The sequence below is a fragment of the Myripristis murdjan genome, chromosome 1 (genome assembly GCF_902150065.1).
Source record: "Myripristis murdjan chromosome 1, fMyrMur1.1, whole genome shotgun sequence".
Taxonomy (NCBI): Eukaryota; Metazoa; Chordata; class Actinopteri; order Holocentriformes; family Holocentridae; genus Myripristis; species Myripristis murdjan.
The window spans coordinates 5,717,490-5,745,321 of NC_043980.1; the positions used below are offsets into that span (position 1 = coordinate 5,717,490).

Below are 27,832 nucleotides of genomic sequence, written 5' to 3' on the forward strand. Positions count from 1 at the left end.
CTAGATTTCAAGTAGAAGACATTTAGTAGCAAAACCTTCAGCAACCTGTGAATCAGACAATAATGCATTCACTTATACTCTTTCATTATATTCATTATCTTTAACTCGTAACTGGTCCTTTGTAATAAATCTGATATGATTTTTTTTTTTCCTGAGCAAAGGACAGAGAAACAGTCTCCAAAATCTGACACAAACTTATATTTCCTTTAGGCGTTTTTGTTTATTTATTTAATTGTTCACTTATTTTGAAATAAATCACCTTAAACAGCACCTGAACCTCAAAAAATTTCATCAGTCTGGGTTTCAGTGGAGAGTTTTGATGTCCCATGATGGCCAAAATGCTCTTTCAGAGGCTTTTCCACACTGAAAGCATGTTTTTTTTTTTTTTTTTTTTTTTTTTTTTTTTTCCACATGGGACAGGTCACATATAAAGATACAACACATATATTGGTGTTAATTAATCCTCAAAATCCCATAGCAGGTAAATCCTACTGCAGTTTATTCACACACTGACACATCTTTCCTCATCTTCATGATTGTCACGTCTTTTAGAGGAAAATTAACATTAGATATGTCTGAGATGGTCATCATATTCATATTTTCCCTCGATTCAGTATGAATGTAGTCAGGGTTTTTTTTTTTTCTTTTCTTTTTTGGCCATATTCTTCCATATAAAACATGCAAGCGGTTATCAAAATGTGTTTATTTCCTCTTTTGTACAACTTGAAGATGTCACGCCGGACCTTAATATAATAAATAAGAAGTCATATAAAACTGCTAGAGAGGTTTCATAAACAGCGCCAGCCTCCAGCCACAAAAACACAGTCATCAATCATCAGATAATATCATCAAATATCAGAGGAAAAGGCACAGGCGGCGGGTTTGAGTGGATAAGCGACAAAGATACTCCAACAAAAATGTAAGTCATCATCCAGCAGTATAATTTGCACAGGAAATTCATATTGACACATTTACACAAACACACAGAATACGTTTTCAGGCTTGCCTCATTTGTTGCATTTAACGTTTTGCTTGGAGGGCAGAGAGGGGGCTGGGAGGATGGGACAAGGACTCAAAACATGGAGTCTTGTTGGTTTTTACAGGACAAAAGATGATAAAACTGAGGTAAAAACTCAAGCGGAGGAGCACGGTTAGCTGTCCACCTCGGTGTCTGGTGTGTTAGAGCCACCACCATGGCATCAGGAGGGGGAAATAAACAAAAACAAACAGCCAAAACATACAAACCAAGTGACAAAACCCAAAGGGACAAATCTCCCATGTTGCGCTGGTTTCTCCTCCAGTCTCTCAGTTTTCCTCGGCCCTCGTCCAGTTTGGGGCTCGGCGTCCGGGGCCTCCTCACATCTCGCTGGGGCCCTTCATGCCCGAGTCTTTGGCCGACACCGGCGACGCCACCATGGGCAGGACGCACTGCGACGACTCGCAGTACCCGTTGGGCCCCGGAGGCCCGGGGGGCCCGGGGACGCCGGGGCTGCCGGGGACGCCGCGCGGTCCCCTCAGGCCGTCGCGGCCGTCTGTGCCGTAAGCCGGCCGGCCGGGCTCGCCTGGAGGAAGAGGATCGACAGCAGAGAGATGAAGCAGAGCGAACACGACCTCAGACTGAGTCATAACAGAGTCGTCGTAGGGAGGAAAAAATTACAAGGGGAAAGAGGTAATATTCCTTGAAAAAAAATTCTGAATTTCTGGGATTAAAGTAATAAATTTATCAGAAAAACTTGGAAAACTCTTTCTTGTCCTCTTATACTTCCAAAGGCTCCACATGTGTTGACTCTGCTGCCGCTCGCTGTGTCTCAGGCTTGTATTTGACCTCATCAAACTTTGCAATGGGATTTAGGAACAAGGAAATCCTGCTGATTTTAGCCCAGAATCACAAGATTCAAGTCATCGCAATGTCTCTTCAGAGTCCAGATGCTGAGGAGAAGATTGTGATTCTGGGCTCAAACCAGCAGGATTTCCCTTTGACTAAATCCCACAGGAGAAAAAAAAAATAGTTTTCCAAGTTTTGTCCTCATAAACTTGTGAGTTGAGTATTCTTGAAATGAGATTAGTTTGTAGATTACAAGCTAGTCACAAGCTGCTGGACCCCTGAAGGTGCAGTGATGTGCTTTATTTTCTGAGAGTGTACACACCACCTGCAAACTTCCACACTTAATCATCAAAGCTGCTCTGTGCAACTTTAATTGATTTTTCTTACATATGTAAAAGTTCAAAGACTAAAACACATTATTCCTAGCAGCCCAAAAAAAAAAACAACAAAGTGTTAATTTTATAAAAACATGGACAATCCTCTTGAAGTATCTGAGTTAAAATGATCTGAAACTTGCTTGTTTTCTGAACAAACAGAAAATATAAAAGACTCCACTTCCTGTGAGGCAAGATGGAGCTGCTTTATTATGGATCCCACCAGAGTTCTGGGTAAGATATGTGATGGGTGATCAAATTTGTTGCCGTGTTGTCTATTCTTTGTCTATAAGCCCTCACCCTGTCATCATACAAAAATAATCTCTCTCAGTCATCATGGATGAGACACTAGAGGCCCTGCCCTCTGCCTGGATTTTCTCGTTTTCGTCCAAAAGAAAAACAGGCCAACATTTTTTTTCCTAGGATGGCCGAGGCATTATGCGTCCACTTCAAGTTATGTGGCCTTTTTTAGTTATAGATTTAAAAATACATTTTGAAAGTAGGTGACGGAATATTTTACATTTGGGCGGTCGTTTCATTCCGTTGCCATCCTAGGAAACAAAAACTCGCTGCCAGTGTTTCTCTTAGCCAGAGAGGAGGAACCAAATTTGTGTGTATGTCTTACCCAGAACTCTGGTGGGATTCATAATAATGCAGACACCATGGAAAAGCTTTGCGAGCTGAACAGGTTGAAGTGGCTGGTAGACCATAAAAACAGACTTTTATTGTGAAAATCTTCAGATTATCTTGCATGTTTCCAATGATTTACAGGACGACCTCGCTGCTCGGAGTTGGTTTTGGATTTTTTTGCGACGAGGCAGTGATGGAGTCGATGTTGCTCAGAGTCAGAAATGAAAGGTGTCCCTCACCTGGCAGACCCGGGGCGCCGGGCTCTCCTTTGGGTCCCCTCGTCGTGGGCCCTCGCTCTCCTCTGTCACCTGTGTCACCTGCACAGGACCAACATCATTATCACAGTGCACATACACATAACTGAAGTTGCCATATTTAGCTTGAGTTCAGGTGCAGACTTCACAGCTCAGCTATTCCCTCATTAGGATGAAGATGAACCTGACTGATCCGTGAAGGGAAATTAGGTTACCGCGGCAACGAGGCGCCGGGTGGAGATAAAAATACAGCAAATTAAAACCGACTGTTGGAGCCATCACATCTGCAGCATCTACATCCAGATTTGTGCTGGTTAGAGAGAAGTTGTGTGCAAAGGTAACGTAATGTGAAGATATTTATCCGGAAACACGCGTCCATCGTCAGTTCTTCTTCTACCGTCTTTATGTTTTCCACCAACACTGCCAAAGTGCCCTTGAGCAAAGCAGCAAAGCCCAAACTGACCTCGGCAACACCTGTGGCGTCTCACTCGACCTCCTCCATCATATCTTCATTCTGATTCATGGTTTATTTTATTGATTGATTGATTAGATTCACCCGTGCCTCATTAGTCTGTGTATTCAATCTCTGGCTCCTGGCTTTAAAATGCGCCTCACCTGGCAACTTGTGATTGGATCTCAGTTTCCCGCTCTATATGCAAATGAACACCAGTCATTTCCATTTGCAGGTTATTGTCTTAATAGAAAAACCCTGCATATTACATATTTTTCGAGACCCCCCAAACTTCTCAAAACATGTTTTTTTTTAATGGGAACTCGCGTCTTATGAAGGGCAGCTGAGCTCCTCCTGCTGCCCTGTAGCGCCCCCTGCAGGCAGGCAGTTTGTGTTTCTCTTCATTAACCAGCTGCTTTATAGCCGAGCTGCACTTTGGTTTGATTTGATCCATCGGCCGACAGTCCAGCGGCTGGCCAGAGTCACACAGGAGAGGCTTTCTGCTGGAAAAGTGACCGTCTGGCTGAAGGACATTAGGATCGTAGGCGGTCCTTCAGTGCGTCCTGGGACAGATGTCTGTTTACACTTTGAATGCGATGCAGATAAAAGCGTCCAAGGCCTCTGAATGTGGCCGGACAGATCGGATCTCAAGATGCATGGAGGACACATTGCTGCTGTTCCCACCTGTATGATCGGATCTCGCAGGACGGATGCTGACGCCAGGTGGGAACAGGACCTCGGTGTTTTCTCCACCTCAGTGCCAGTTCGTCTTTGAACCTCGTGTCAAGCGCACCAGCCTTTATCTCTACCATATCACTCCCTTTGTGCATTTTTGACCTCCACTTCGCTGCCTGGACCTCACCTCAGTCACCTCAGTCACCTTGCCTGATCGTCTACCTGTCAACCTCTGCAAGTAAAGACTGTTTACTGACTGTGCTGCTGCCTCTGAGTCGTGTTATTGAGTCCTTGCCTGTTATCTGTCAGTCGTTACAGCACCCATGTCATTTTTTTGTCTTATTTTTCTTGCTGTTTGTGTTGCTGGAGGATGGGGGACTCACCAACCGTCACCCAAGACTCAAAAAGTCACTCTTTGTGGGGAAACGATCTTTCCAAGGGAGAACAAATGCCTCAGGAAAGTGCAAAGATGCTTCCTCACACTTTGAGGTTTGGCTTTGGTGTAAGAATCATTTAAGACACACACAGCTGGTCATTTTCTCCAACTTTTTAACCAGCTCTGGAGTACGTTCGTTCTTGAAATCAGTCTTGGTGCCTCTAATCCACCCAAACTTGGTATCATGGAAGACACAGAGCCACAAGAGAAGGCATGCTGAGAAAGTGTCCTGTCTCTCACCTTTGAGTCCTTTGCGGCCGAGGAGCCCGGGCGGCCCCTTCAGACCGGGCAGCCCTCTCGCTCCGGTGTGTCCGGGGAAGCCGTTCTCTCCGGCAGGGCCCGGGGGTCCGGGCGGCCCGGGGGGACCGGGGATTCCAGCGATACCCGACTCGGGCCGGCTCAGGCTGGCTGCTAGCTGGGCCAGCTGCTCTGTGACACACGACGACATTTTTTTAATATTTACATCTCAGGAAGTCACATTTTAGCCAGAGCAACCTCAAGTGAGAGCATCAGCAGATTGGGTTTAAATTACTAGATTAGAAACATGAGAAGAAACCAAATGCACCAGTCAGAGCCGCTGTGGTCAGTTAATAGAGTAACTGTGTATAATGGAAAAGTAATGGGTAAGGAGCTAAGAGCTGAGGGAAATACTGAAGATAATGGAGCGAAGATGGTGGGTTTCCACTTTCTGGTCAAAAATCGCTTCAACAATAATCATCTGAAAATGACTTTGCATCTCCACACAGGGTTTGGGTTAGGAATAAAGTCTGATAATCTAATTTTTACGTGAGAATGAAGATGAATTCTGGTTTTGCAGCCTGTTTTGAATCTGTATTTTCTTCTTGCACACTGTTTTACTTCCTGCTCCTGGATAACTGCAGGATTTTTATCGGATAATGCCATTTATTATGCAACATATTACCCACATCGCTGTAATCTACTGTGGTCTTCAGCTCATGGAGGGGTTTCGTGCCAAACAAATGAAATGTTTGCTTGTTCTCTTGGAGGGAAAAAAACTAAAGAACAATATCAAGTGACTGTGGATGTGAAGATGTCCAACACTTACCTTGCATTACCCTCATGCAAACTTGTTTGATGTGTGAATCTGTTGGTGATTTTCCCTGTTAGAAAGAAAATTGGTAGATGTTGACTGATGAAGTGTTTGGCACGTGAATATCTTGATGCAATGATGGGCAACATTTTGGGGCAAAATTCTTGCGTAAAATTGCTCTCAGAAAACATTAAACCCTGGAGAAAACAATAAACCCTAAATGAAAAGGACCCAAAACAGGTCCTTTTGGCACAATGGCACTCCTCCTATATAGACACGAGTCTGCATCTGATTTATCCACTAGAATATATTGAGAAAAACATCCCTCCTCTGTGAAGTGACTGATTAAAGCTTGAGGTTGAGGTTAAGGTTGAAAATAACCCTTTGACTGTCCTTTCTGGGGTGTTTTCCTGTCTGAGGTGTGTGGTTTGGGGGTGCAGGGCCTCACCGATGGTCCCTGCGCTCCGGGCAGGCCTGGCACCCCCCTGTCGCCCTGCATGCCGCGGGGTCCTGGCTGCCCCTCTTTGCCCTCTTTCCCCGGCTGTCCTCTGCCGCCCTCGGGTCCTTTGTTTCCCGTCTCTCCCGGCGGGCCGCTCTGCAGGCGACAAGAGAGCGGCACAGCGGCAGCCGGCCAGTAAAACATATAGGATAAGCTGATTGGCTGACACACAATGCAAAGACACACACACACACACACACACACAGAGCTGGGACGCACAACTGTTTTTGTTGGCCTCTTCTGGCACTCCCCTATGAAGATATGCACATTTACATTTATATTTATGTATACACATATTTTATTTAATTATGTATTGATATATATTCTCTGCCAACCAGTACCAGTTTAAGAATTTCCCAGTTTGGGATCAATAAAGTAAATCTATCTATCTATCTATCTATCTATCTATCTATCTATCTATCTATCTATCTATCTATCTACCAGGCATCAGAAACTTACACATGGAAATTACATTTAAAATTATATTATGAGTATACATCTGTTCTGTATATACATATTATATTCTATAGATATCTCACAGACATATTTCATTATACATATAGTCTATGCAAAGGCTCAAAGGTGAAAGGCCTGTATACATTCTGTAGATATAATTTAGTATATTTTATTTTTATTGCTCATATAAGGTGTGCAAAGGTTTTTATATTTTCTTATACTTTGTGCATTGATCCACTTTATTTATTTTGTATCGATCCACCTATCTATCTATCTGTAATGATTTTTTTTTAATCTTATTTAGTATTTTTTTGTTTATTTGTTTGACTTCATTGAACCTCAACAGTCACTGCTGGGGTGTTTCTGCAGTTTTTCCTCTGATTCAGTTTTTGACGAGTGGATTTTGGACGTGCTTTTCTTGTCTCCTCAGTCGTGGCAGCTACCCAGCTTTTTTATTTTTCGTTTACCACTTTATTACTGGACAAGACAAATTTCCAGTTTCCTCAGATAACGGGAGCTGACGAGGAGCCCCTGAAGGCATCACGTGTAAATATAATCTGTGAGATGATAACTGAGTGATGCAGTTTGGCGGTGAGACTGAACGTACCGATCCTTTTTCTCCTGGTTCACCTTGATCACCCTGGAGGGGAAAACACAGGTCAATAATTATGTCTGCAGCAAAACCATGAAATGACCGATTCTGTTTTACATCCACGGTTAGTGGACACGATGTGCAGAGGAAGAGTCTTGAGGTTATTTTTCAAAACTCGGACACATTTTCCATCTCAGCTTTGTTTTTTTCCAGATCTTAACATCGTGACAAAATCTGAATATTTAGCCTGATGCATGCTGGGAAAACTAAATGCCAGCTGGGTCTTATCACGGCAGATTCTCCTCAAAACAACACAGCATCATATCAACCCTGTCTGCTGAAAACCCTGTATCTCCGATGTTTTCATGTTCTAGCTTCATTTGAGTATTTACATGCTCCTCTGTTGGGGGTTATGAAACCTTTTCCAAATTAATTAATTAAACCGAAAAACGTAGAGTCGTCAACCAAGAGACAAGACTGTTTTTTCCTTAGTTTCTGAACAGTTGATATTATGGAGATACAAGGTTTTGTTTGGACAGCAGATTCACGTGGCAGAATGAAAAAAGTTTCCCCTGATTTCTCCTCATTTTTTGAGCCATACCTGAACCTTAATAAACCCTGTAACTGTCAAATTACTCTCCAGACTTTTCCAGATTTTCCAGAACTGCTTTGAAACCCGAGTCATCATCACACACTGACGGGCTGATTTTTTTCCTCCCAAATTCACAAATCCTGACAGTAACCATCGTCACTCACCAAGTCTCCCTTGTCTCCGGGCGTCCCCTCGGCACCTGGAGCTCCCTGAAATGAAGGAGGCGAGACACATTTTTTGGCAGGAGAAGCAACTCGGGTTCAAAGCTCTCTCTGTAATCTTTATGGCCGACTTTTTTTTGTTGTTTTTAATAATAGCAGGTGCAGTAACATGTCCTGTGAAACCTACTTGTTCTCCCTTTGGACCATCAAGGCCGACTGCACCCTGAGGAGAGAGAAGAGAACGGACACTTAAAGTTCAGCACAAGATAAAAACCAACAGATTAATCTGATGATGTAATTTAGTCTGGACTTTTGACGTCTCATGGACTTTTGGAGGAAATCAGGGTTTCCTTTATGTTTATTTTGAAGGCCGATACTGACACTGACATTTTTAGACCGACATAACTGATAGCTGATATCGTCAAATATTAAAATTTCACCTTTTTCATGCAACAAAAATAGATTATGCTCTTAGATAAATGAATTAACAACACTAAATGAATAAATAACCAAAAAGAACAGGTTAAGACTTTTCATCAGCTGTTTTTATAAAACTGTAGTCAAGGAGAAGTCTCATATTGAGGTTGGATGCAACTGACTGATATTTAAAGGTGCACTATTATGGGGATTTGAATTCTCCTTTAGTTATTTCCATGTATAAACACTGTTAATATTAGATTTTGCTTGAGGAGGAGACTGATTTTAAAGGTATTTCCATTTTTACAGGCAGTCTCAGACTCCAGTAAATGCATCACAGCTGCACTTGGTCTTTTATTGGCTCCCTCGTTAAGAAATCTGTCCAATCAGGCCGACCTGCAGCATCTGAACTGGACAGCCTCCAATCAGTAGGTTAACCTCATTGAAATTAGAGGAGCTGCTGCTGTCAGCCAATCAAGGCTCAGCGTTGAGATGGAAACACTTTTTTAACTAAATTCCACTGGTTTTCAAAACATCCTGAAAAGCGGGATTCTCATCCTGATCTGTGGAGGATCTGACGTGTAAATCATGACAGCTGAACAATATGAGACATTTCATCAAAAGACAAAATCAACTTTACACCTTTACATGTGATGAATTCTCGAGATTTTTTTTTTTTTTTTTTAATTTTGATGGCTTCCTCTTTTCGTGAACACGTCTCTTACCCTGTCTCCCTTCTGGCCAAAATAACCAGCAGGGCCGGGAAGTCCTGGAAGCCCCAGATCCCCTTTGCCTCCCTGTGAAAACACACACAAACACACACACACATACACACACACACACACACACACACACACACACACACACACACACACACAAACACATGCAAACACACACGTTCTTACAATCAAAACACTAGCCCGACTGTGTGGATCTACCACCCCCACCTTAAGCTGACCACGACTCCAGGGGAGAAAAAAAGGCTCACACCGTCCCATCAGAGGAGCTGGAAGGTTTCGGGGAACCCACCACCTCAACCCTACCACCCGCCCCTACCTCAGTTTGTTTCTGGGTGTGTGTGGGTACGGACCGTGGCACACACACTGTGGACCGACCGGTTTCAAGCATTCCTGGGGAACAGAGGGCTCTTTCAGGGCGTCTCAGCCTCTTTCCCCCCCTCCTCAAACTAGAAAATGTACCCCTGGGCCCTCGGCTGCTGTAACAAGAGAGCATTCATGCCCGCTCACCGGTGGATTACCGCATTAGCTGCAGGCCAGAGGTTTATAAAGACCTGCCCCTCTCAATATGGGCCAGTGAAAGCCCCCGACTTCCCAGCAGTGGATGTTCGAGCAAGATCCAAGGTTTATCTTGGTGGAGGATCTCGATGTTGAATAATACGATCAGGATGGCAGATGGTATTTATGAACACTGATCGCCCGCTTTCCATTAGTCAAACAGAGCCGAGGTATGCACAGCTGAGCAGGGCGGCTGGGCTTTAGTGCGTTTGGTGTAATCCTGGTGTAGCTGAGGTGGAGAATTGCAGGCCAGGTGATGGACACTGTCTTTCTCAAAGGTTGCACCATTTTTTTTATATTTTCCTCCCTGACCCATCTCATTATCAGCCACATTTTTGTCTTCCTCATGCTCTCTCTTTGTCCACTTAGTCCTTTTCATCTTCTCCCCTTAATAGTATTATCATAATCCCGTTGCCTTTGATGGTTAGTTCATCTGCCTGTCTGTTAGCAGGACATCTCAAAAACTTTATTAACAGACTTAGATTAGATGGTGATCTGTATCTTGGCTTTCTACTATCGGATTCTTCTTCTTCCTCTTCTTCTTCTTCTTTTGTTAGCTATAACTATGAAGCTAAAAACCTGATCATAAATGTGTGTTTGCTGAGATAAGAAATCAATCTTCACTTAAAATTTAAGTTGTAAGACTTAAGCGCTCCTTTAGCAGCACGTTGATGCACAACACTGCCAGGCTCTCTTGTCTTTATCTCAGACTCTTCTCCTCTGATTTCCTTGGATGTGTTTTAATCTCATTATCTCTGATATGATGATGATGAATCCAGATTTAAAAGCCCACTAGTCCCCTTAATGGTCATCAAAGACTCAACCAGAATTTGCAGCTGAACGTTTAACCCATGCATTCTAAATGAGGTTGGAGTACCTCAGGGCTCTGTACTTGGCCCACATCTTTTCTGATCATGTAAAATTACATTCCAGTTTTGATTGCTGAGGCTTTTTTTATGGACCAGATCATAATCAAAGAGCCACAGCAGATCTCTCTGTTTGTGTAACATGCTTCGAGATCCACAGTAGTAGGGATTGCACAGGACAAAAACAAAAAATTACCAGCTGATCAAGGGATCCTGGTATTCTATGCAGGTCAAACAAACATGAATAATTATTGTATTTATTTGATTTCTCATGCCTTACCCTCGGTCCTGGTGAACCTGAAGGCCCATCATGTCCTCGCTCTCCTCGCTCACCCTGAAGATGAAAACAATGATGGTAAAAATAGAGAGGAGAGTGCTGACTGACGCCTCAATTCATCATCACAAAGAAATACAAAAGCATAATAAAATGGAATTAAGACTCTTTATCTAAAAAGAAATCCTAAAAAAAAATCCTAGGAAATAATAAAGTAATAGCATAACATCAACCAGAAACTCTTATTTTGTACAGGATGTAACACTGAACTGATAATATGATATTAATATTGACTGATAATGCAGTGGATTTACTATATTCATGTTAATCATTGTTCTTCTATAGTTCAAAATGTATCATTTTCCCTTATGATGTAATAACATGTTAATATAATAATGTAATTATTACCATATTCCAGTAATATTATGTTTTTGACTCATTTAAATGAACAATATTTTGCATTTTAACACTTATGACAATATCTGGCAGTGTTGTTACATTCACATTTGGTTTTCTTTACTTAACTTTTCAAACTGAATTTCCATGGAATGATAACTGGCATCATAACATATCATATTGTACTGTGTCAGGTCATGCCACAATATGTTGTAGAATGTGAAAGGCCAGCCAGTTACACTATAATTCATGACAATAGCTCTGTGTTTCTTTTACACTGATCTGGTTAATCCTCGGGTTAATCAGCCCTCTGAACTCCAAATCGCAGTTTTACGTTTAATCTTGCAGGAACAAAAGACGAATTATAACGAGCTCAGCCTTCTGCTCTGCCCTCGTGGGAAAAATGTTCTGCACCTCTTCAGTCGTCATTTCATGTCAGATGTTCAAAGAGCTGACGACTCACACACAGCCGCTGTTTCCATGGCTGCTTAAAGCCACAATATGCAACTTTTTTACATTAAAATAACAAGAAATAAATAGAATACAATCTGTGTCTGTCATTTTGGGAAGAACAGAGCATTAAGTCACAGCAACAATAATGGAAGAAAGTATAAAGAAAAGAAAGAAAGTGAAGCTAAATGTTCAGAAACATGGCGAGCAGTTGATTCCCAGATGACAGCTCGTCAAGATGACTGACAGGTGTTGGATGTTTTTGATTTTGGCCGATTGAGGAGAAGAAAGAGGGCTGGTAGGCGTAACGACACATTTTCCTGCCTCAAGGTGAAAAGTTGCATATTGTAGTTTTAAAAAGCAATCGACCACCTGGTTAAATTGTTAAAAGCAGCTTTTTTTTCCCCAGAGTGAGCTGCTTCATACTCACTGGTCCTCCTCTGGGTCCCGGGGGTCCCACCTCTCCCTGCTCGCCTCGCTCGCCCTGGAAGCAAAGCGAGACTCAGCATCGCATCACATCATCCACATTTTTGTTTTTTGTTTATTTTTTTACTAGAATTTAACATTTATAAGGTCTTTTATTTTTTTGTGTTGGGTAAGTTTCCCAAATCCTGCAGCCCTTGAAGCAGATTAAATTCTTAAATTAAAGACTGTACACGTGTGTTAACTGGGAGATTCGTATTCCTTGTTTCATTCCTGAAAAGATTCAAACTCACTGATTTTCCTGAAGACCCCATCAGTCCGACAACGCCGGGATCGCCAGTGATACCCTGGTAACAAAGAGGAAAACAGTTTATTACCTTACTATGCCAAGTATTAATGAGCTTTTCTAAGAAATGCACAAAACAGAAATTGCTATTATTTTTAGGAGGCCTAGTAGAAGCACAGGTATAGACGTATATTATTTTTTATTAGTTTAGCTTTTTTGTTATTGTGCAAACTGAGGACCTACCTTTATGCCACTGACACCTTTTGCCCCGTAATCACCTGGCAAACCCTACACAAAGAAAATCATGTCAAAAACCAACAATCAAGGTCAAAAAAGCACATTTGCGTCTGCTTGATGATGAATCAGCAGCGTCTCCGGGTCAGAGGTCACACTTACAGGAAGTCCTTGGAGGCCGGCATCGCCCGGAGCTCCATTTTTCCCCGGGATGCCCTGGAAAATAACAGACAGAGCTGGGATGTCAAACGCTGTAAATCCTGAATGTTTGGTTCTGCGCGGGATTCACTGAGCATATTGACACACTGTCACCGTCTCGTGTTTACACTTTAAACTCAACTGATTCTGATTCGGCACCTTTCTGATGACAAGCTCGCTGATCAAACCTTTAGGCTGCTGGTAAAAATGTTTAAAGTTAAAGCAGGTAGGAAGTTACCTTGGAGCCCGGCAGCCCAGGTATTCCCTCACGGCCATCTGGACCGGGAAGGCCCTGTTGAGGAGAGAAGCAACAAAATATTGAGGAAAGTAAAAGGAATTTTAAAAAAATGTCTTTATAAATGTAAGAAGTTTGGGAGACGCAGGGGAAACTCACAGGCTCTCCTTTCGGCCCCGGGACTCCTCTGATTCCAATCGGACCTCGAAGCCCCTGCAAGACAACACACAGAATCAAGCTTACATAATGATAATGATGATTATAATGATAGTAATGATATGTTTAATTCTTCACACACTTCTGCACAAAACTAACGACCACAACACACCTAAATGAGTACAAATGTCTGATAAAGTCCATTAAAGCAGCGTCTGATGCATGAAATATGCAAAACGTGGTACAGACAGATGCATGCAGATGCTGCCTCAGTTACATTTTACAACAAGGATTAATGCAAATATTTATACATAACACTTTTTTTTTTTTTTTTTTACAAATTTCTAATGCACATGTTTTGATATTTCTTATTTCTTTTTCTGTTTACTTATGCTTTTTGCATTAGAGATCAATCATGTTTTACTGATTTTGATTCTGAATTGATTTAACATGGAAGGAAAAAAGGTTCAAAAGTGTTAAAAGGGTTAAAAACTGATTTGTGCTTAATCTTAACTTGTTGCAAATTCATTTATTCCTAATAAAAAAAAGAATAAAGAATAAATTCCAGCCATGATTTTTGGTGCTTTACCACATCGCTACTATCTCACTTTGCCAAAGTGTTAACTTGCAAAAACATGGAATTTTCTACTGGAACATCATGAAGTATCCAGTAAATATGTGCCATTTTCTAGGAGGGAACTAGGAGGATTTTGATGAAGAAATACAAAAAAATGTAAAGAAATTTATTTATTGTTAAATAGGTGTATGTTATGGTATGAAAACCTCGCTAGTGGAACAAAAATTGCATTTTATTTTATTTTATTTTTTATTTCATTGTGATTTTAAATGATGAAAGCTATTGCCAGGCTGTTGAAAATCCTCACTGCACATATTGCATTTTATATTCTGCCAGCTAGACAGCCAAAGTTTGCAGCAGAGGTTTGGTATTGTTGTTGATTTTTTTTTTTTTTCTTTATCTGATCTGAACTTACCTGAGGTCCCTTGGGCCCGCTCTCGCCCACCGCTCCTCTTTGGCCCACGTCACCCTAAAACATGCAAACCATTTTAAGTCTGAACAACAAGCACAACAAGCTTAGACAACGAGAGACGATGCAGACAAAACGGACACGGGAACGGGAACTCACCGGGGGTCCCTGGATCCCCTGCACACCCAAGTCACCTGACTTCCCTCGTGGCCCCTGTGTCCAAACAACGGGAAGACACTTAGCAGCTGATTTCAATTCAGATGAAAGAGTCAAAACACTAAAAGCCGCTCATTTACCCTTAAAGAAACATGTATCATCACTCCATATCTCTATAACACAGCTATACCAGTCTGTAAGAGTGTTACCACCCTAAGAAGTATCACTTTATTTAAATTTTAATGCTTTTTAAATCACTACATAGCCCGTATTTAGAGCTGAAATTCATTATTTTTAATTGTGTGTGACGCTATGGGCTCTTACCCTGTCGCCTTTGGAACCCATTATTCCTGGCAGGCCTCTTGCTCCACCTGGGCCCTAAAATTACTCAGCGGATAGAGAGAGAAACACATCCCATGTTAACATGTTTGAGGTGTGAGGAGGGGGATAAAGTGCAATTACGGCATGTGAGAAAAAAGAAACGGTAAAATATTTTACTGGAAGTCCTTGAGCTCCGACTTCACCGGGCATTCCCTGCTCGCCCTCCTCGCCCTGAAAGTGAGAGACACACAGATGTTGTTGCCATTTGTCATTCATAAATGTTTAAATAGTCAGTGTTTTGCATATTCAAATACTGGTGGTGCTGGAAAATGAATAAGAAAAGAAGTGGCTGATAAAATATAGGAGGAAATGCTTGCATGTGATTTCTTACTTGCAATGAAAATGGGAAAAAAAAACATCCAAAGTTACAGTCTGGCAAAGATTTACAGAGCCCTAAAAAATGTTTTATTTGCAAGTGAGAGACGGTTGATATTTCTATGAATCTGCAGCATAAAATGAAATAAAGTGCGCTTGTTCTTTCACAAAAAAAGCTCAACTCCAAGTAAAGCAGAGTGTGCCGGAGTGTCTTTGCGTGTTGCACTTAAAGGGCCGATGAGATGGGGATTTATGTTAAGTGGAGGTGTTACCTTGTGCCCTTGTCTGCCAGGCTCTCCAGATTCACCCTTCACTCCTTTGTGGCCCTGCAGGCAAAGTCAACAAGTTGGATTTACCTGCAAATCACTTTTAACAAAACAGGTTTGCACAAGCAGCGTGTCTCACTGAGGTAAAGACAGAAGAAAGACAAACACAACGTCATTATTCTGTGCCTGGCAGGTCGGAGAACAGCCTTCGCAAGTATGACTTTTTTTTTTTTTTTTTACTCACCTTCATGCCGGGGAGCCCCGAGTGTCCAGTCAGACCAGCAGGACAGGCGTTGGGACACTGGAAAACACAACAACAGCCTATTTGAGGTCATGGGACAGCCCTGCCACTAGGGGGCTCCACTGACATCAACCCCCCACAACCCCTGCTTTGCAAATATAATGACCTCAGCATTCATTCCTGCGTGGCCTCAGCTAACTGGACTCAAAATCTAAGACCGGGGACAGGACGCTGAAATTCACATAAAATTCAAAAACTGAATTATTTTCTGTGTTAACTCTTGAGGTAACAAGGCAGCTGGCCAGCGATGGAAATTTCTGGCTCTTCTCTCTATTTCAGTGGCTCTCCAATGAGGGTCCACATCAGATTTTTAAAAAATATTAGTCATGCATATTATCTAAAATGTTTAGCCTTTGCTATAGTAATTTCCAGAAAATAATAAAATCCAGAAAACAGATTAGTGGTTGAAATGCATACAGTTGAAAACAAGGAGGCAGAAGAGAAAAAGAAGCAGAAACAGAAACAACCAAATGATGGACCACACTGATGGAGCTGGGATGTTACTCTTTATATAGGGTTTTTACCAGTTTTTCTTCTTTTTTTTTTTTTCTTTTTTTTTCATTTGTCATACTAGGCTTTAAAAATATATATATTTCAAATGGGGTATGTCACTGGAAAAAATTTGAGAACCACTGCTGTATTTCATCTTCAAGTTTGTGTGTGGAGAACCTGTCAGTTTCATCAGCAGGAGCTGGATTATGTTCTTTTTCCTTTCTTGTAGCGACGTAAATTAAAAGTGGCATTAAAGTCTGTGGCATTCCGGCCACACGTGTTGGCAGCGTTAGAAAGGTTAAAGGGAAACCAAAGACTTTGTTCTCTGGTGGATTCCTTTTTTCTTGAAACCCTTGAAAACCTTTCAGACAAAATATACCACATTTGTCTTTTGTGTACTTATTTCCCTGAGGACAGAACGGGGTGTGCTGTTTGTTTGGGGCAAATAATTTTCAGATTTGGGAGAAAGTGGGCGTGGCTTAAACCAGAAGGTTTTTTTTGTTTTGTTTTGCTTTGTTTTAATTGTTGGATTTTAACCACAAATAAATATAAAATTCCTGCTTATTGAATTTATATAGGTTTAGGAAACCCACTCTAACGACTATGTATTCTACACATCAAAAGACATATAATATTATTGAGATTATTTGTGCACCGAGACTGCTACTGTCTATTCTCCATTCGCTACGTGGGATCAGATGTAGTTCCCGGGTTAACGCCATTTCAAACTGAAGGGCTGGAGGTCAAAGACGGCCAAAGTAGCGTTACCCTTTCTAAGTAAAGTCATGTTGTGAAGGAGCTGCATGGACTACTTAAAGCCAAACATTCATAAAAATGTTCATAAGGGTAATTTATTCAGCAGAAAGCCGTTATTTTACTTGCTGATTTGGATGGATTTGGATTTGGGTGCATCCCTAGAAGACAGTGATATAGGCAATCCCAGAAACAAGTGGTACCCAGACAGATGGGCAAATTCTGAAGTTTTCCAAAAGTAATCCAAAGTACTTAAAATATGGTACTTAACTTGAGTAATCTAATGGGATATGTTAGGGGAGCGCGGGGTAGAAACTAACGTGGGGTCAGTTGTAACACAGACTTTTTAGGTAGTTGCACAAGGTCTAGTGCTGCCGGTTAGTTCGTCACATGATTGTAAGAGAGCCCAGCGTGAATTTTGGGGGGAATTGGCTGCATTTTTGAGGAGATACGCGTAAAAGTGTGTTTTACCACCAAGTAAGTGAATTTCTTTACCTTTCAAATTCAATTTACCCCACCATTTACCTTTCAATTCAATTTACTCCACCTGTGGGGTAAATTGTAACATTTCTCTTCTTTCACTTAGGGTGAAATTCCACGGAAATGGTAGGTTCTAGAAACAAAGTTAAAGTGTTCATTTGTAGCAGAGATGTGTATGTTGCTTGCATTAAAAAATGAGTTCTCTAACTCCTACATATCCTACATATTTTTGCCTTTGGCCTGAAACGTTAGGTTGTACCCCTCGCTCCCCTACAAGTGACATTTTAAGGGCATGCACTCAGCCACCTGCCCTCCTCAGCTCTGCTCTGGTATTCTGGTGTTTTTCACCGTCATGAACGTTTGATTCTCTAGAATGAGCTCCATTCTTTTGGAGTTCAAGTGTTTAAGATGTAGGTTAAGACCAGCTGCTTTTGCAACCTGCTGCATTCTTGGCTCTCCGGTGCAGCGTAAGAACCGATGGGAACATAGCAGGCACAGCGACGCTTTTGGATCAAACTTACCAGGTCTTCGCCTTCATACACGCCTGGAAGACCCTGGAAAAAAACAAAACAAAACATGGATTTGAGCTCATGTTAGATTGTGTAAAGGAGCTTAATTTGAGTTCAGATCACCCCTGATGGCATGCACCACCCCCACCCCACATGCCTCAATTATCTGCACCCCTGATGACGCTTCAAACTATCAGCCAGACTTTATTTGTGCACTATTGTTCAGACAAACAAATGCTACACAAAGTGCTTCACCCTATAAAACAATAAAACACACACAAACACACAAAAACTCAATAAAACCGAGGAAATGCTATGATAAATCTTATCGATATGAGGTAGGATTAAGACCAGTAGGAAATAGATAAAGCTCAAAACAGGAAAATAAAATAGGAATAAAAAGGTTGAGGTATGAAAAATAAAAACTCTGTAAACAGTTGATAAAAAGTAAAAGATTAAGATAGCAAGATAATAGTTTTTAAAGAGGGAGAGAAGTATGGAAGAGAGTAAAACCATAAAATAAATTGCAAAATATAGGACCAAGAGGTAAAACTGACTGAAATAAATGATTAATAAATACATAAATATTAACTGCATGCTAAATAGGATAAAAGGGGTAGGTCTTTTAAAAATATCAGTATTCTCTGCTGCCCTCAGGGGCTCATTCTGACTTTGACAGAGAAAGGATCAGAGGATTGTCTGAGAAGGGAACAGGCGGCCGGTGCCGGGTCAGAGGTGGTGATGTTTACGTACCCGCGGCCCGGCGGGACCAGGAAGACCGACCGAGCCTCTCCTGCCTCGCACCCCCTGCAACAGAGAGACGCCTTTTTACCAGCCGATCCACGGGAACACACAGCCCGGCTTCAAACCTCACGCACGGCCGGCAGACAGCGCTGAGGCGTCTGTGTGCTTTTTCAGCTCAGACTGAAATCACACCGTCAGAAACAGGGGTGCATGTGGACCCCATTTCTGTCCCCCGAGGTGCAATCGACACCAGTGTCCCCCCTGTAGGACTAATTACTGCACCTCAAGGTAATTATGTGAACCTTTTTCAGAGCCAAAAAGGTACATACATGCACCATTTCCTCTAAATATTAAGGTACAACATTTGTCAGGCCAAATACAATAAATTAATCCACAAATAAATTAGTATATATGTAAATAAATTAGGTAAATTATCCATTTAAAGTAGATTTTAGGCGATGGGTGAGTAGCCTTTAAATTAAATTAAGTTAAGACGATTCTCCAGTCAATATTGTAGTTATATTGTAGGAACATGACTGGACTCTACAGACGAAAATGGTACAAATAAGGACCCGATGTCAATGGGACAAAAGCTGCTCCTCAGAGGCCCCAGTGCTGAGCCACTGGACCCCTGAAGGTGCAATAACGTGCTTTATTTTCTGAGAGTGTCAACACAATTCACTGGAAAACCGAGGATGAGGATCTTGTTGTTCTCTGTGAACTGTAAAGTCCCTTGAGGCTGCAGCAGTGACTCACCGGGGGTCCGGCTTTGCCCAGCTCGCCCGGTAACCCGTCAGTCCCAGGAAGCCCCTGTCAACACAGAGCAAAGCAAACCAGAGCCATGAACGGGCTGCTGAAATAACGCCGTCCCACTAGTAGCACCTGAAAATGTGCATTCGGCACAAGTGGCATCGGCATTCATAAAAAAAATTTATTTGATGAGACGTAGGGCTTTATTTTTTGCACATACAGAATCCAAATTATATGCCTGCTATATGTCTGCAAATGCTTATATTATCTGTATACCACATATACTTCTATCTATTTCTTATTAAGTAAGTGTTTGAGACCACAAGTATCAACTGCAGTAACTAAGTGCAGTGATTTGTAATTAATAATCCATACTCCTGCTCAATATTTCCATCCATCACAGTCTACATAATGTGCTTAAACTGATGCCAGTTCACGTTTAGAGAACACAGTGCACATTCTGTTTAATTCACGTTGTTTTTTGTTTTATATTCCACTTTCATGCTCATATTCTCTCATCTCCAAATCTGATTCCTCACTTTTTGCTGTTGTGGCGACTGAATATTCAGATCAACTTCAGTTTGTTACTTATCTTAAGAAAGGTTTGTCCATTCCATCGGTAAAATTATTATCAGCCCTGCTCTGTCTAAGCTGCAGTATCAGTATCCCTGTCATATAAATACATGTAGTATGTATGTGCAGCATTTGGTTTTCCACTGGGAACACGGAGCAGAACACAGAAAAGCAGCATGACAGTGGAGCAGCTCCAGATATGTTGCCCTGCCCACACTGAACTGAGCTGTGATGGAAATATAACAGGACGGTATCATGTTGCAGAGAAAGACATCAGCGAAGGTCTGGAGAACGGGAGGTTTACTCACATCGAGGCCGTCAGGACCGGCACCCTGCAGAGAAATCATGGAGAAGGCTTGAATGTGTCGAACTGTGGTTTAAATAACTAAAACTGTGATTTTAATATTTAAACACAGAATATTCTGTCAGGAAAATTAACATGTTACATGAAAGAGATGGCTAAATTAAAAAAAAAAATCTGTTTTGTTCTGTTGTTAGACTTTATCCAGACTGAGACGAGATGTTGGACACCATTTTCACCTCTGTACGTCCAGTGGTTCAGTTCCTATGGGTAGCATTTCGTGTTAGCTGAGCATAAAGACTTGAAGTCTATGGGAGTCGTTAGCCTGGCTCTGTCAAAGTGAAAAAATAAACCTTCCAGCAGCTCTGAAGCCGTCTTATTTACATCATGTTTTTTTTTAAATACATGTCTTTTTTCTTTTTTTTTTTTCAATGAGAGTGGTTTCACAAGAAAGTAAATGGTGGAGCTGTAACCACTGAACACATTTATCTTTCCGTCTATCACAGTGATTGACGCTCCGCTGAAGGTAGAGGAAGATCCACCACAAATTAACTTCTCCTCAAACCACTCTACATTGTGTTTTTAAAATCCCAGGACATGTACTTCAAATCCATGATCCACAATTAATGTAAATAAGATAGCTTCAGAGCTTTTGTAAGGTTTATTTTTTCATTTTGACGAAGCTAGGCTAACGACTCCCATAAACTTCAAGTCTTTATGCTAAGCTAACAGGAAATGTAACCCATAGGAACATCTTGTCTCACTCTGGGGAAGTCGGAAAAAGTTTATTTTGGATAAAACATAAGAATATTCCCTTAAAAGAAGGTGCAAGGTGCTTATGATCATTATGGTCACTATATTTAAAAAATCTTAATCACAAATTTGAAAATCAAACTGAAAAACAACTGCCTATAAAAAAGTTTTTTTTTTTTTTTTCAGTAATAAAGGCAAATAAAATCTGGATCATTGTGAAAATTTTACTTAAATTTCACGCTCAAGCTGCTGGTTTTCACACAGCATCTGCATTTGCTCTTGATACTACCAGTTATACTAATAAAGTTAAGCTCGTTAAAAGATAAATTTAAAGATGACATAAGACCCTCTGTGCAGTGGGTTGAGCTGAGCAGTAGCACTGACAGTGTTGGAGGTTCAAATCCCGCTGTGGTCCCTTATTCTAACCATGTCTGTGAGCAGCAGGGCCTCCAGTCAGTGTGTGTGTGTGTGTGTGTGTGTGTGTGTGTGTGTGTGTGTGTGTGTGTGTGTGTGTGTGTGTGTGTGTTTTTGTGTGTGTGTGTGTGTGTGTCAGTGAGACTAAAACACAGTCGGTCACGTTGAGTTTCGTTAACGTCGTGCACTTACAGGCTCTCCGGGCGGTCCTCGGGCTCCAGGCTCGCCCTGAAAACCAGCAGGAGAAGAGACATGTGATGAGCAGCTCTTCAACTTTCACTTCAGCTCAAATCTTTATTGTAGCAGGAGAAGTTTTTGGTTTGCATTTAAAAACAGAAATATAATAAATCACCGTGTACAGACAAGAGGGAGCTGATAAGAGCTCAATGTGAGGCAACCCAGAGGAAACATACATGCTTCTCTGTGCAAAATACAGTATTTTATGCAGGTTCATTGGCTGCAAGTGGCAACCTGTGGTTCTAGGTTGTTTTTTTGATGTGAAATTAATTTCCTACAGTCGCTCAGATTTGGCTGTAAGAAACAATGCAGCTCTGTTTCTGAGAGCAGGGTGAGTCTGAGAATCAGACATTTCAACAGGATGAATAATTGAGCAAAATGTGCTGATGATAAACTCACTTTGGCCCCTTTCAGGCCCTCAAGGCCCGGATCTCCAGGAGGTCCGACAGGTCCCTGCACAGAAGGCAAAAAAATTATTTCAAAAACATTAAAGCATGACAATGAGGAAAATGAACGTTGTTTTGTGGATGTTTTATTTGTACTACACACTCTGGAGGGAAAAAAGTCAGTCTGTTTTTATAGTTTTGTTTCTTTGGTTTCTTATTTCTGATTCTGTTCCCATTTTGATTAAAGGAAATGTTCAAATGTTTATTAGGTTTATGAATGCACCGTGTGGAAATTAAAATATGATCATACAGTGCTGGTCATTTTGATTGGACCAAGCAACTTTTGCAGATATTAAAGTCCAAATATTGACTGTTTTTTTTTTAAATTTTTTTATTTTTTTAACTCTTGTGCAAATAAACGATAAGTACAACAAAATCTGTGTAATCTCATGTCTTTACATCAGATTCTGGGTCTTGGCCTCGGAGCCAGGCACCACTAAAGCTGCTGCGCTCTCAATCCCCTTCATGTAAACAAAAACAGCTGAACAACAAACTGGGTGACACACTTCCAGCCTCTAAATGTGTAATTATTTTGCATGAAGACAGTTCAATCAGCAGGGAGACACTGTCATCACTGTTTCCACTGATCTGATGTAGAATCCAATGAGCTCCATAGAGAATGAATTGATCAGGTTCACTTTATTAGGTTAATGATCTCTAACAGCCTGGTGGAAACATTAGGTTCATTTTGATATATTCACTTGTTCATATAAATTCATCTCCCATTACTTGCACATGGAGCAGATCCAGAACCACATCATAGTTGTGCATCAGGTTTTTCTTAAAACTGTTTCTTAAAACTTCATAAATATTTTCTGAAACATTGGAGGCCTGAAGAATAAGATTCTCACACTGGATGAAGCAGGATTTTTGTTTCAGGTAAGAAGAATAACAGCCCATCTCACTGAGAATTTGAGACACTATAGAGTCGAATATTTCACAAATAAAAACTTAACTAGGCTTCTTTTTTTTTTTCTCTGGTGTCTTTGGCTTCCTTTGACATGGAGCCAGCTTCCCCATGCATGGCCACAGCCCTGACTGCATGAAATCTGATAATAATGTGAATTACTGACAGGAGAAACAGTGTTATGGCGACTCTAACGCAGACGATACTGCAGTGCGATGTCAGATAAAGTTAGTATTAACTTGTTAGAATTAACCTTCATCATTTCCTTTGGTCACAATCAATCAATCAATCAATCAATCAGTCAAGTAGGGCTGGGAATCACCAGAGACACCATGATAAGATAGTATTGTAAGCATTGTGCAATATGCTGAGTATTGTGATAACATATATTGTTATTTATTATCTATTTTCATCTGCATACTATGTCTCCAAAGGTAAAACTTTGCCAACATCTGTTTTATCTAATAGGATAAAGTTTTCACTCTGTTCATCTCACTTCAGTCATTTTTTACTGCAGCAAAACGGGACAGACTGAGCAGCTCTGGCATAAAATAATGTCAAAAATGATGCATCAATTCTTGGCGATACAATATCGAGGCCCAGCGTCGGTGTATCGATACGGTATCGCCACACAAAATATCAATTTTTTTCCCCCCTGATCCCTACAATCAAAGCAGATCAATGACGAAGGCCGGACTAAATAAATGGGAAAGACACCCGTCCTGTGTGTTTTCGACATTTCGGTAAACTAGCTGTGGGCGTTCCCCTCCTGTGTTTAGCTCCTCCCCTCGTCCTTCCACCTGCATAAATAACTTTCCTCACTTTCTAGCTGATCACAGGTGAAGGGGGTCAAGTCCACCCTCACATCTTTTCACGCTGTTGGACGTCGTCAGTCTGTGATGTTTAGGTGCATTTCAGGGGTTATTTTTATGATCTGATGTGTCGTAATTTACTTTTTTGGGTGAACCTGCTTCTCCTCCACCTTCCTCGTTTGCCTCAGTTAGTGATCGCCTGCATTTCCCATTTCCCACCATTGTGTCTGCGTTGTGTTTTCTGCTCTTGTGGTGGAGAAATCGGCCTCTGTGCTTCTTCTAGAGCGGATTTTTCTCGCTGTATGTTTGTTGAATGTTGAATGTGCAAAATGGCGGCTCTAGAAAAAAGGCCTCGCTCTCTTTGAGACGCCAAAAGCCTCCAAACTCGGACCCAGGAATGCATGACACATCACAGATATCAGTTTTTTAACAAAGTGTAAGCGCTTCAGGGTGGGTTTTTCCTCTCCTGTGATGATAACATGCCAGGAAACCAGCAGTTTCTACGCGGCGTGACGGGCCGGCCTGCACTCAGCGGCATCAGCGCAGCGGACGGCGAGCACACTGAGGCCATTTTGCGCCACATTTCCCAGCGTACACTTGTGTCCTGTCAGCCGTCTCCGGGCCGCTGACCCCCCCCCCCCCCTTTCCTTTTGCACAGCAGCACCTTACACAAAAAGGCCTCTGTTCCTGTCAGGAAGCTCCTCGAGGCGCGCTGCTCCCCTTAAATAGCCACCTTGATGTAACCCAAGAGTTTCATTTTTTTTTCAAAGGACTCTTTTCCTACATTTTCCTGCACTTTTGCTCGGGGGCCAAGACAAACGGCTCACACAGCGCTGGATGTGAATATCTCAAGTCGGCTCAGATGTTTAAAAAAAAAAAAAAAAAAGATTCAATGATTCAATTCAATCTGATCTGACTCTCCCACACCAGAGTGAATAGACAGAGTTGAAGCTGGACTCCTCAGCCATCGGTTCCAGTGTCTTTTCTTATCCCTCAAACCAAACTGACTTCAGAATAAAGAGCGGACTCTCAGATGAGCAGCTGTTTGACTCACGTCTGCGCCCGGGAGGCCTGAAGCGCCCGCAGTCCCGTCTTTGCCGTCGTCACCGTCCAGACCCTGGAGGCAAAACGACAAACCAACATGAGCTCGTTTCATTTGCCCCCTCCCTCCCCCGCAGTCCCACAGCCAGGGTCTATTTTTTTTTTTTTTTACACAAGAAACAGAAATAAACTCACAGGTTTGCCGTTCACGGCGGAGTCTTCTCCTCTGTCGCCCTGAAGACCGATGAAGAACATGCTCATGTGATCTCATTATTGCTGTTGCTTTATTTATTCATTAATGTAGCTTCATTAGGACGATATCATGACTGATCAGTGGAGATAATGATTATTCATGTCAGAGTTAGGGGTCAGTTCACTTTCAGTTTAAGGAATGATGATGCTGATTTCCTCTAATTCCAAAAGATGTTCATAATAGGGTTTGAACAAGTGAATCTCCCAAATTTTGGTTTTTAAGGAACAAAGAAAAGCTTCTTTTTCTCCAGATCGACCAACACTATTTTATCAGTCAGTTTTTTAAAGGTTTTCATCAGCACTAAGGGTGTTGTAGAATCTTTTTCCACCCTTGGTAATCATTCAGATGAAATTAAAACATAAAAACCAGCCATCTCTGACCTGTGGGTTGTGGATTTCTGAGATAAGGCCAATAAAGTGTCTGAAATGTAATTAAAAATACTGTTTCTGCATGTGATTTTGATTTTGTGTGTAAGAAAAGTCCTGGAGGGTCATTTTTACAGCTTGCATGTCATCTGACCGCTGCAGTTTGACCTGATGAAACAGAAAGTGAACTGATCCCTGGCTCGTATCTGAGGAGAGGTGAAAGTGTGTGGAGATGAAAACTTGGCTCACATCAACGCCGTCCACTCCGGGCACGCCGGCTGTTCCAGGGGGCCCCGGGGCACCTCGGGGACCGACCGGGCCCCTCTGCGGATGATCAACACAGAAATCATTTTCACTCTTTTTTTTGTTTGTTTTTTGTCTTCCTCCCACTGAAATTCACCTCCAGATCGCTGGTTTGTGCTTCTGCTGCTGCTCTGAAGTGCAGCTCACACAGAGTCTCATTGTGTGCAGCGAGAAGAAAGGTCGTGGAATAAAAACGACGGCGTGGATGTGCATGTGTTCAGATTACAGCGACTGCTTTGACCTTATTAGTACCACATGTGCCCTCTGGGCTGCAGGGACGCCCAGCAGGACCGCTGTTTCAGCTCAGCTTCACAAAGCACAAAGCACACGGCCCTGCAGAAGCTCATCTAACACTGCATACACAGCAGAATATCTGTAATAAACGCATTTCTACTCATGGTGTGGCATCAGGTAGGCAGTTAATAGTAAGGATGCTCTACCTCCAGTCAATCTGATCATTTACAAATCCCATCCTGATTCTGTGAAGAGCCCCTATGCAACAATAACACAATGCTGTAGCTGTAAGATAAAAGTTCCTGCAATAAATTATAGCATAAAATCCATAAAAAACTATAGCTTCTACAGCCTTACGCCTCAGAAAATTAAACAATAATGCCATAGAATACCACACTATAGGTCAAATTAGTTTGGTTTTAATGTTTAGTGTCTTTTTTGACCTTTTCCCTTTTTTATGTCATTATTTTAGTCTTAGTCACTTTTTTTTTTAAAGACTATAAAAAGTTTTAGTTTGATATTGTTGCTAAAAAGGCATCATGCCATCTACACAATAAAGTAATAGCACAATAAACTGGATAATAACGAATATAACAGTGATAAAACAGGAGATTATTGGCCTAAATTGTAGTAAAGTCGCTTTAATGTCATGCCTGAGCGCAGCAGGCACTCTGTAAACGCCTCAGGGAACGTTTAAGGAATATTTAAGATTTTTTTTTTTTTTTAAAGGATATTTTTTTATATCCATAGTTTTCAAGTTTAAACAAACAACACACAAAGCAGGGCTGCTCAGACAAAAAGCACCTACACATAACAGTTAGTACTAGATGGACTAGTTATGAAACAAATTACACATAATATAAGTACTGGTACCTATTACAAGTCTGCACATAGTAAATATGAAACTAGACGTTCCCACTTTCACACTGATGCTCAAATCATTCTCATAAAAGCTATAACAAGATTGTTAAGAATAAAAGTAGGCTAATTAAAAAAAAAAGGAATATTTAAGGGGATGTTGCATTGGTTTCTCTTGAAGTTATGAGGACGGGAGGAAAGAGGAGAAAGCAGCAGCAGGTCTGTCTCACCTGAGCGGAGCAAATCAGGACGATCTGCAGTAAAAGCACCAGCAGCGGCTCCCGGTAGATCCCGCACAGAGCCATGGTCCTCCCAGCGCCGAGGAAGACGCAAAAAGTCCCTTATTCCCGGATTAGGTCCACCTGTCAGATTCCCCCCCGACTGCAGCCCCTCCGCTGGCCGAGGACAGAGGATGTACCATTAAAAAGTCATGATTATGGATGAGGAGCTGCGGGCTGGTTGGAGGAGGGCCGGAGGGAGGAGAGACGCTTCACATTCCTGCTCCTGCCTCACAGAAACTCCTCACATGAGCCGGAGATATTAGAAGACGTGACAGACGAAGCTCCGGGTGAATACTAACGTGAACCTGCCTTCTTATCAATACATTTATACCAATATAAAACTTTTTTTTTCTTTAAAAGTAGGAATAGTTCTGAATGGAGGAGCTGTGAGAAATATTAGAGATCAGCGCATTCAGTCATTTTTACATTTTTATGTTGGGACATTGAAGGTGTCACATCTTGCATGGTTTAAGGTGCTTTTTAATATAAGAGGACCATACAAAGATTTCTTGTTGTTATTATTTATTGTGCAGATATATTTCATTATACATAAGGCTGAAAGGTCTATAGGTTCATTTTAGTATTTTTTTTTTAATTACTCTTATGGGGTAGGTTTTTTCCCCCTATATTCTGTGTATCAATCAACTTTATTTATTTTGTTATTTGCTCTGTTTTATTCCTCTTAAGACATATCT

The 27,832-nt window shown here is 41.5% G+C and overlaps 1 protein-coding gene across 1 annotated transcript; it reads right to left on the reverse strand.

Annotated features, from left to right (window-relative positions):
• Positions 1-484: 484 nt before the first annotated feature.
• col9a1a (collagen, type IX, alpha 1a) lies at positions 485-27,200 on the reverse strand. Its single transcript, XM_030049635.1, has 32 exons — positions 27,087-27,200; positions 25,711-25,785; positions 25,039-25,077; positions 24,857-24,919; positions 22,037-22,090; positions 21,593-21,628; positions 20,241-20,264; positions 19,366-19,419; positions 18,619-18,672; positions 17,878-17,910; positions 15,575-15,631; positions 15,337-15,390; positions 14,867-14,920; positions 14,693-14,746; positions 14,372-14,425; positions 14,219-14,272; positions 13,230-13,283; positions 13,074-13,127; positions 12,800-12,853; positions 12,647-12,691; positions 12,411-12,464; positions 12,125-12,178; positions 10,855-10,908; positions 9,139-9,210; positions 8,184-8,219; positions 8,000-8,044; positions 7,259-7,291; positions 6,145-6,291; positions 5,712-5,766; positions 4,886-5,074; positions 3,069-3,146; positions 485-1,562 (listed from the first exon to the last, which is right to left on the reverse strand). The coding sequence occupies exons 1-32, from the start codon at positions 27,159-27,161 to the stop codon at positions 1,357-1,359; spliced, it is 2,064 nt and encodes a 687-aa protein (XP_029905495.1). The 5' UTR covers positions 27,162-27,200; the 3' UTR covers positions 485-1,356.
• Positions 27,201-27,832: the final 632 nt, after the last annotated feature.